The 10,002-nt window shown below is 34.8% G+C and overlaps 2 protein-coding genes across 3 annotated transcripts; one reads left to right on the top strand and one right to left on the bottom strand.

Moving 5' to 3' along the window:
- Positions 1-534: 534 nt before the first annotated feature.
- On the bottom strand, positions 535-2,563 carry LOC146722908 (uncharacterized). Its single transcript, XM_085483540.1, has one exon. It carries the CDS (start codon positions 2,436-2,438, stop codon positions 1,299-1,301), a length of 1,140 nt encoding a protein of 379 aa, XP_085339666.1. The 5' UTR covers positions 2,439-2,563; the 3' UTR covers positions 535-1,298.
- Positions 2,564-7,941: 5,378 nt separating this feature from the next.
- Positions 7,942-9,864, top strand: EloC (transcription elongation factor elongin C). Of its 2 annotated transcripts, XM_029322400.2 has the most exons (5): positions 7,942-8,078; positions 8,563-8,621; positions 8,829-8,897; positions 9,074-9,267; positions 9,462-9,864. In XM_029322400.2, exons 2-5 carry the CDS (start codon positions 8,589-8,591, stop codon positions 9,601-9,603), a joined length of 438 nt encoding a protein of 145 aa, XP_029178233.1. In that variant the 5' UTR covers positions 7,942-8,078; positions 8,563-8,588; the 3' UTR covers positions 9,604-9,864. The 2 variants fall into 2 exon arrangements, with proteins under 2 accessions (XP_029178233.1, XP_029178234.1); XM_029322401.2 differs by lacking the exon at positions 8,829-8,897.
- The last annotated feature ends 138 nt before the right edge of the window (positions 9,865-10,002 follow it).

Raw genomic sequence — 10,002 nt, 5'->3', positions numbered from 1 at the left:
GCGAATTTGAGGCGCATTGAATAATTCTCTCGCTTCCGTCTGGGTATGTGTGTGATAAAACTGCACCTACTCCGTATGGGCTAGCATCGGTGGCTAAAACTAATGGCAACTGTGGATCGAAAGGAACTAATATTTTATTTTTTTCAAATTCAGCTTTAGCTCTTTTAAAAGATACTTCACAATCTTTAGTCCATTTAAAGGAAACGTTTTTTTTAAGTAGATTATTCAAAGGACGTAAAAGATCACTCAAATGTTCAATAAATCGACCGTAATAGTTAATTAATCCTATAAATGCTTTTAATTCTGTAATGTTATTAGGTCTAGGCATTTTTCTTACTGATTCAATTTTCTGTTTCTCTTTTGAAATTCCGTTTTTACCGATTACATATCCGCAATAATTAATACTATCTTTTAAAAATTCACTTTTTTCCTTATTAATGCGTACGTTATGTTTCGATAATTGTTTAAAAACTAACTCTAAGCGTTTAATATGTTCATCAAAATTTTTTCCCGTAACTCTTATATCATCTAGAAATACTGCAACTCCTGGAATTCCATTCAAAATGTTCTCTATCGTTCGCTACCATATAGCTGGTGCCGAAGCTATCCCGTACATTAAACGGTTACTTCTATACAATCCCTTATGTGTATTTAAAGTTACAATTTCTTTATCTTCTTCTGTTAACGGCAATTGTAAATACGCTTGCTTTAAATCAATTTTAGAGAAAATTTTTCCTCCAGACATCGACGCAAAAAGTTCATCAATAGTGGGTAAGGGGTGTTCATCCACAATTAACAACGGATTTACTGTGACGCTAAAATCGCCACAAATTCTAATTTGTCCGTTTTTTTTTAGTACCGGTACTATTGGCGTAGCCCATCTTGAAGATTCAACTTTTTCTAAGATTCCCGATTGAACCATACTTTCCAATTCTGCTTCTACTTTTTCTTTTAATTTAAATGGGACTGCCCGACTTTTTAAAAATACCGGTTTCGCATTTTCTTTTAATTTTAACCGAGCTTCTACTTTACTCATGGATGGGAACTCCTCACTTACAATATCAGAATATTTCTGAAATAACAATTCTAATTTATTTTGATCACGAATTTCTAGTGATTTAATGTTTTCGATTTCTCTTAAACTCGATTTTACTTTTTCTAACATTCCTAACTGGTTTATCCACTCACGACCTAGTAAAGGACTTCTATCATAACCAACTACATACATATTCAATTCGCGTATACAATCAACATCACGTACTTTAACCTTGACAAACCCTAACGGCGCAAAATTCTGTTTACAATAAGATCGCAATCTTAATTCTGTCTTTTGTAAAACTGACCGCGGAAATACTTTTTTTTAACCATTTTTCACTCACCAGAGTGACCGCGGCTCCGCAATCTACCTCGAAAGTAACTCGTCGATTTTCCAGATAGAGAGAGACCATGTACTTATCCCGAAATTGCGAATGCTCCAATTCATCTAATCGAAAAACTTCCTCCAATAATTGAGCTTTGCCTTTCTTTTTGCAGACTTTCTGCAAATGGCCAAAACCGCCGCATTCATGGCACTTCACGTGTCGAGGAAGAGTGCAATCCGGCGCCAGATGATTCTGTCCACACCTGTAACAAGAAACGTTATTAATTTTTGAATTATGTGAGAAATGTGTTTTGAGTTTATTATTATTCCCGTTAAACGCATTTGTCCTTTTTCCAGATTTGTAGTTCTTCTGGTGACCCTTCGATTTAATCTCTTTGTCCGTCATCTTCTTCTTCGCCTTACCGCTTGATCCGACGAAATCGACTGCCACTGCAGCTTCTGCTTTTAATTCCGTTACACCTTTTTCCGCTAACTCCATACCGCTAGCCGTTTTCAAAGCTGATTCCATCGTCAGGTTTGCTGTCTCCAAAAGTCGCCCTTGGATACGTTGATTCCGTAGTCCATAAACAAATTGATTCCTGAGCTCCGTCTTCAAATATTCGCCAAACTTGCAATATAAAGACAGCTTCTGCAACGCGGCCATGTACTCTTGAGCATTTTCTTCCAGTAATTGTAATCGTTTCCGGAAAACAAAAATCTCCGCTATTTCTAACGGCTCCGGAGCGTAATATTCTTTTAATTTATTAAGTAAATTATCGTAAGGCAATAAATACGGATCTTGTGGATCCAAACGATCACAAAGAATTCCGAATGCCTCTACGCCAAGAAAATGTAATAAATAAGCAACTTTTTCTTGCTCTCCTTGAATTTTAAAAACGCGGAAAGCTCCTTCTAATCGTTGCAACCATCTTCGAAACGTTTGCTGTTTAGGATCAAAAAAATCCACATTAATGGTATCACGACTTACAGTTTGTCCCGATACTTGACCGGTGAACTGTCCAGGATTTGTATTTCCTGAAGTTTCTGGACCCCGGGTTTTATCCCCTTCTAACGGCATCGTCGTCTTAACGGAACCGTCCTTCTAGAAAATTCTATGCCACGTGTTCACTAATCCACGTTGCTTCACACGCACATAACGCGTGCTCTTCCAATTCACTTTTCACTCCGAAAATTAGTATCCCATCCTCGTCGCCAACTGTTATGTCTTTTGTAAATATAGAACGATATGTTTATTTAATAGAAAGTCTTAGTATGTGGATACAATTCACTACGAGTCGTGAAAAGTTTATTCCTCCGGGAAATCGAGATATGCTTCACTCGGTTCTCGGGTACTCTCTGCTCTCTGCTTTCCCACGCACCGATCCTCGAGCCCGGCTCTATCGCGATTCCTCTCTCGGCGGAATTTGAATCTACTATCGATAAGCCGCGTCCTCGAATACTCATGAAGAAGCGCGCTATTCGATTCGCGATCCATATACAACAATATGCTTTTCGTATTGCACATAATAATGTTTCCAAAATTGTCTTCGAAACTTGTGACGCTATTTGGAATTCTCTTAAAGACGAAGTATTTCTACAACCGAGTACAGTTAATTGGCAAAACATTGCAGAACATTTTGAAAATATTTGCCAGTTTAACAACTGTATTGGACCTCTTTATGGAAAACATGTTATCATACAGGTAAAAACTTTTATTTAAATATATTTAAGTATATTGTTGTCAAGGCTCACTATAAGAAAGCACGTGAGCCAGCTATGACAACAACGTGACCAAGCGAGAGGTCATGGAACGTATGCTAAATTTGGGGACTTACGGGCAGACACAGTTTAGCGTTCGTACCGAGACGATGTAGAAAGAGTTTTGTTTTAGTAACCGTCGTAGCGATTAGATGTAGAGTCAATTTAGCTGTCGTCCTTTGAACAGACATATAGTTAGGCGACAGCCGTCGTACTCAGACGACGAAGAAGAACGAAAGCAATGTATTATTTGTGATTATTAAAGTATTGTTGGAGCAAACGATTCAATTATCCATTTACAAGCCTTTACATTGGTTCTTCGAGCCGGAGGTTGTGAGCAATCAAGCTAGTACAATGAGTGCACAGGAGTTGCGTCGACAACGAGGATATGTCAAGGCCAAGGTGACAAAGACATGGAAATACGTTGAGAATGTCGTCAATAAGAGAATAGCAGCGAACATTGAGACAATTACTGTACACCTGGAGAAGCTAGAACAGGCGTACAACGATTTTAACGAGTTACAACGAAAACTAGTATGCACAATTGAAGAAGAAGATCTACAAGCCGATGATCAAAAGGAGAACCATACTTTCGAAGATCGATATATAGAATTGAAGGCGACGTTATCGAAATGGAAGGCTGCGTTCAAGCCTGCTGTGAGTGCGAGTGGCAGCAACGAATCGCTCGCGCACGTGTTGGAACAACAGACAGAGGTGATCCGAGTGTTGGGTGCAAGTGCGCACAATGAGAACAAGGTAAAGCTGCCGACAATTAAGTTGCCAACGTTCTCGGGAGAAATCGAAGATTGGAAACGATTCTCCGACAATTTCGTCACATTAATTCACAACAGTGAATTATCGGTTGTTCAAAACAAGGTGTGTAATAGGCATGGGACTCCTGTAAGTGGAAAACGTGAGGCAATAGAAAGAGAAAGAATATGAGACGCCCATCTTTATCCTTGTCTAACGTTGCGCGCGCATCAAGATGAATGGAGTTGAGTGGGGAGGTATCGTTGAGACTACTGAGTTCTACATATTTTATGTTAAATTTATAACAAATAAGAGTTTAAAGATTGAATATATATCAGAAATACATAAAATGTTTTATTTGAATATTTTATTATTATAGCATTACAAATTTTGTTATTTAAAAGCGTTTATATAAATAAAAAACTTTATGTGGAATGTATTGTTATTACTAATATAAACATTTTCCTCCTTCTCTCCTCTCTTCTGTTTCATGCATAATAGATTATATATCTTTATTTAACATTCGATAACATTCGCAACAAGGCTAAATGATGCATTGCACGCATGCGGGAAACGAAACACACTCCGATATATTGCTCTCTTCAAATCCTGATCTCCCCACTTGACTGCGAAAATCTATAGCGCATGCGCGATTGAACAAGGATGCTGATGGGCGTCTCGTTCTCTGTCTCTTTTTATTAGCTCACGCATTCGTGGCTGGCTTTTCCCCTCTATCTATACAACCCTCTTTGATATGCATGCATATATGTTTCAGTGATATCTTTATTTAATTAAATATAATATAGTATAAAGCATTTGGTATTTGTTGAGCATTGACTGTCTAGTTTATATAAAGTAGAAAACACTATAAGAACATTTTAATAAAATAGGAAAGATGAAGGAAAATATTTGAAAAATTAACAACTTGTGGTGGAATTGCTGTCTTTTTCTTTTTAATTGGCATAAAAGGTATCAATTCTTCTATTAGCTTTATAGTTGCAGCTTTATTTAATCTGAAGATATAAAAATTACATTAAAGATATATGAAATCATAACAAGTAAAGAGATTATAATTTAAAATATAGATAAATATTCAATGTATATATATATATATATATATATGCAAATTATAATTTAACATATACTGCAAATGAAATTTATAATAAAATTTATTTATATCTGTATAGTTTGACAAATGTAATCTCTGGTGTATCAAACGGATCTAAAGTATCTCTTAATTGCCTCCTTATAATATTTGGATATTTTATTTGTTGTCTTTTATTATCATTATCGTCGTTTTATATTATCATAGCAATAAAATAATTCATCTTACATACGTAACTTTCTCAAAGTATGTGTGATATAGAGGATATTAAACAACACTACGCACTATTTTGACGTTATTCGACACAGAATTTCTTGCCGAACAGTTTCATGCGAGTTAGTTCGTATTTTCACTATAAGCGTTTTCGATTGGGGTGCACTGGCTGCACTGAATGTCAGGCGCGTGTTCGATTGGTAGTGCCAATGCGCACTTGGCTAGTGTTGCGTATTCGTTTGAACGCACAACACTCGCATAGTGCGCACTCAGTGCGCACTAAGTGGCACGAGATATTTTGACGGTGCCAGTTCAGTGCACTGGATGCATGCAAGCAGTAGGGCATTCTTTTGAACGAAAATTCGACATAATGAACAATTCGGATTTGGCTCTCTTTAATATTTTGGAAACATTTTTGGAATCTTCTTCTAGTTCAAGCGAGCAAGAAGAAATAATTACAACTCTTCGAACTAGAAGAATAATTCCAAAAACTATAAATTATGTAGAATGTGTGAAAAAAATGGATAATGACACCGTAAGTGTTATATCTTTTTATATAAACATCGAACCTATACCCTTTTTTAAAATATAATTAATGTACTTAATGTAATAGCATTTTTATACTGAATAATAATAATTTTTATATTTGTCATACGTGATATTCTTGATCATCTTCTATATTTAATTACATATAATAAAAATCATTACTTAACTGAACACAAGATGTCGAGGTTACTTTTTCGTTCTTCCCGGAATCTAGTCAACTCAAGTGGCACTGAAAATTTCGGCGTGTTCTTTTTTACCTACACTATTCAGTGCAACCCATGGAATTTGTCCAGTGTTCGTGTGAACTGAGTGCGCACTGGTGCGCACTAACTTTTTCCCAATCGAAAACGCTATATGATGAAAGTTACCCAATCAAGCGAGAGCTCATTTTCACCATACTTTAAAATATACAATCAATCCCCAGATTTCAGATGTGTGTATACGTGTATGACAGCCGAAAATCATATGCACACATACGTAGCGCGACATTGTATGTGTCGTTTGAAGCGTGGCGGAGATCAAGGAGCGAAGGAGAAAGTAGGGGTACTCCGATATTGCATCTCTCTCAAACATCGTATGATCGAGAGAGAAAGCAATACAAGACGTGGTGTCATTTAGTGGTGTCTAGTAGCTGTCTCACTCACTCGACTATGAATTGAAGGAGTGCGAGTGAGACAGCTATACGGACATATGGACACCGCGGGTCGCGCTTGTCTATCGATGTCTCGTTTCCTCCGTCGTACATTTCTGACGTCGGACACCATTCCTGCCGGTCAGTGTACAAGAAACTAAAACTAATAGCGTTTTCGATTGGGAAAAAGTTAGTGCGCACCAGTGCGCACTCAGTTCACACGAACACTGGACAAGTTCCATGGGTTGCACTGAATAGTGCAGATGAAAAAGAACACGCCGAAATTTTCAGTGCCACTTGAGTTGATTAGATTCCGGGAAGAACGAAAAAGTAACCTCGACATCTTGTGTTCAGTTAAGTAATGATTTTTATTATATGTAATTAAATATAGAAGATGATCAAGAATATCACGTATTTATCAATAATTGTATGCATTTCATTTTTTGGAAAGAAATCTGATTGCTGAAAACCATCTATTAATTGCTCACATGTTTCTGGACACATTTTGAAGTGCCTACAAAACTATGACAAATATAAAAATTATTATTATTCAGTATAAAAATGCTATTACATTAAGTACATTAATTATATTTTAAAAAAGGGTATAGGTTCGATGTTTATATAAAAAGATATAACACTTACGGTGTCATTATCCATTTTTTTCACACATTCTACATAATTTACAGTTTTTGGAATTATTCTTCTAGTTCGAAGAGTTGTAATTATTTCTTCTTGCTCGCTTGAACTAGAAGAAGATTCCAAAAATGTCTCCAAAATATTAAAAAGAGCCAAATTCGAATTGCTCATTATGTCGAATTTTCGTTCAAAAGAATGCCCTACTGCTTGCATGCATCCAGTGCACTGAACTGGCACCGTCAAAATATCTCGTGCCACTTAGTGCGCACTGAGTGCGCACTATGCGAGTGTTGTGCGTTCAAACGAACACGCAACACTAGCCAAGTGCGCATTGGCACTACCAATCGAACACGCGCCTGACATTCAGTGCAGCCAGTGCACCCCAATCGAAAACGCTATAAACTAACTTCTAGGAACTTCTAGATTGGACTATGAGTTGGTAATCCTGAATCCAAAGTTTCTCATTGTCATCACGCGAGGTCTCTAAGGGTACGATTACATGGACGCGCGGAAACGCGGAAGAGAAAGTAACTAAACTTTACTAGAGTCCCGCATTTCCGCGCGTTCCGTTCCGTCTGTTTTGATTGCCTTATATTACATGGAGCACATTTTGAGCGGAAAAGCGGAACGGTATAGTGACAAATAGACATTTGTATTAATTTTTTAAATTTATATTTACTTAATTCATTGTAATTCCTTTTAATATGTTCATCTTTTCAACTTATCTATTGAATACAAGCATTTTAATCAATAAATATAGTTAAATATTAATATTTTATAATTCCCCGTTCCGCTTTTCCGCTCAAAATGTGCTCCATGTAATATAAGGCAATCAAAACAGACGGAACGGAACGCGCGGAAATGCGGGACTCTAGTAAAGTTTAGTTACTTTCTCTTCCGCGTTTCCGCGTTTCCGTGTTTCCGCGCGTCCATGTAATCGCACCCTAATAGCTCCAATATCAGATCGGAATCTATCTGTCATTTTTGTTGAGTAGTGTTGACTCTCAAGGAACTTTTGCAGTATTGCATTTCTCTAAGACGAAAATCCATATAAAAGAAAAACATTTATTACTTGTGAGGTATACAAAGTTATTTGCAATTTCGTAATATATAATTTGTAATTAATTTTGTGAATCAACTAACTACAGCAATGATCGGATAACATATAACAAATATATTGCGATAACGTCCATGATGATAATACCAAACTATTTTTATGTAACTTAGAAGAAAGTTGTATAAAATATAAACTCGAGCATATAATTTTGTGTGTATTTAAAAATGTATAACTTTGGAATAGTAGAAAATATTTATTTGTTATTTTTGTGAAACACAACATGTGTTTTAATATACAATCTATTCCTATTAAAAGATATGACTAATGACAATTCATTATATATTATATAGGATATTTTGTTTTAATACTGCTAATTATATCTAATAATCCTATTGTCTAATAATAATAATTTAGTATGCCTTTATGCTAAACAATGTCTTTATGCTTTACTTTAATCATATTTGTTTTAATGTAATTTACCTGCTCACATTTATGTCTTGTTTTAGCAAAATATTTACTCACAGTAGTAAACATGTCTACTGATGTGAATATGCAAGCTGAAAAGGTATGTATAAAACAATTTTATTTGCATGTTGTAATGCTGCTCTGTGTGGTTACTGGGATGAAAAAAATGATACTTTTCCATAATAAAAATGATACATATTGGTTTGCTATTATACATTGAGATTTTACTCATTCCTTTTCTGGAAAGCTGAAAATTTATAGTAAAACTAAAATATTAATTAATTGATAATAATTTCTTTGGATCAAGTCCAATGGAGAAGCGAGTGTCGATAAAACCGAAGAAGAAGAGGGCAGATCATCTAAAGACCTGCATGTGGTACCTATCTATCCAAATTAAATTTTGCTGCTTAGATACAATTCCTTTTCTTTATCCTGCTGTTTATATTGTTATTGTTTTCGATTTTATAATTAAATAATTATACAATCTAATGTAATGAGAGAAATTAAAATGTATATATGTGAAAGTCATAATTAATCTTTTGAAAATTTTAGCAAGAAAGTGCTCCTGTTTATGGAGGTTGTGAGGGACCAAATGCAATGTATGTGAAACTGGTCAGTAGTGATGGACATGAATTTATTGTTAAAAGAGAACATGCATTAACAAGCGGTACTATCAAAGCAATGTTAAGTGGTCCTGGGCAGTTTGCAGAGAATGAAGCTAATGAAGTTAATTTTCGTGAAATCCCGTAAGTGTAAAGAATATAGTAAAAGAATAAGTGTGAATAAAATATAGTAAATATACAAAAGTTATTCACTTTCGCGTTTATAAAATATTGTTTTTTTGTTATCGATCGTAATTGAATTATCTAAACAAGTATATTTTAACTATCAATAAATACAGTATATAGATAAACAAGTATATATATATTTTTTTCTGTAGGTCTCATGTGTTGCAAAAAGTCTGCATGTACTTTACTTATAAAGTGCGCTATACAAATAGCAGTACAGAAATACCAGAATTTCCCATTGCACCAGAAATTGCCTTAGAATTATTAATGGCTGGCAATTTCTTAGACTGTTAAACATCATTTGCATTGGTCTGTATCAGCAATTAAATTACGGAACACTGCAGCTTTATTATGGTCATATGAATGTGTCTATATATTGTGATACTTCTGAAACTCATGTTGGAGCATAATAATTAAGCGTGTCAAACTCTTCAATTCGGCATAGATATTTTAATATTATAAGACAATGCAATCTTGAAGTTTTATATTAATTACTTATCTTTAATATAATATTGTAAAGTTTCACAAGTGTGTACTACAAACATGTGACAATTACTGATAATGTTTATTATTCATGGATTTACCATACGTACATGTGTGTGTGTTTTATATATATATATATATATATATATATATATATATATATATATATATTTAATTCATTACATTGTTTCAGTAAAATTGTTATTAATA

The sequence above is a fragment of the Nylanderia fulva genome, unplaced genomic scaffold (genome assembly GCF_048542155.1).
Source record: "Nylanderia fulva isolate GAGA-0341 unplaced genomic scaffold, ASM4854215v1 Scaffold257, whole genome shotgun sequence".
NCBI classification, from domain to species: Eukaryota; Metazoa; Arthropoda; class Insecta; order Hymenoptera; family Formicidae; genus Nylanderia; species Nylanderia fulva.
Note: the sequence above shows the minus strand (reverse complement) of the source record. Positions and strands in the feature narration are given on the sequence as shown.

Bases quoted from the DNA above. Each gene is read 5' to 3' on its own strand.
- LOC146722908 (XM_085483540.1), bottom strand. From the start codon at position 2,438: ATGCCGTTAGAAGGGGATAAAACCCGGGGTCCAGAAACTTCAGGAAAT.
- EloC (XM_029322400.2), top strand. From the start codon at position 8,589: ATGTCTACTGATGTGAATATGCAAGCTGAAAAG. The intron at 8,622-8,828 runs GTATGTATAAAA...CTTTGGATCAAG, and splicing joins TGAATATGCAAGCTGAAAAG to TCCAATGGAGAAGCGAGTGT. The intron at 8,898-9,073 runs GTACCTATCTAT...TGAAAATTTTAG, and splicing joins CATCTAAAGACCTGCATGTG to CAAGAAAGTGCTCCTGTTTA.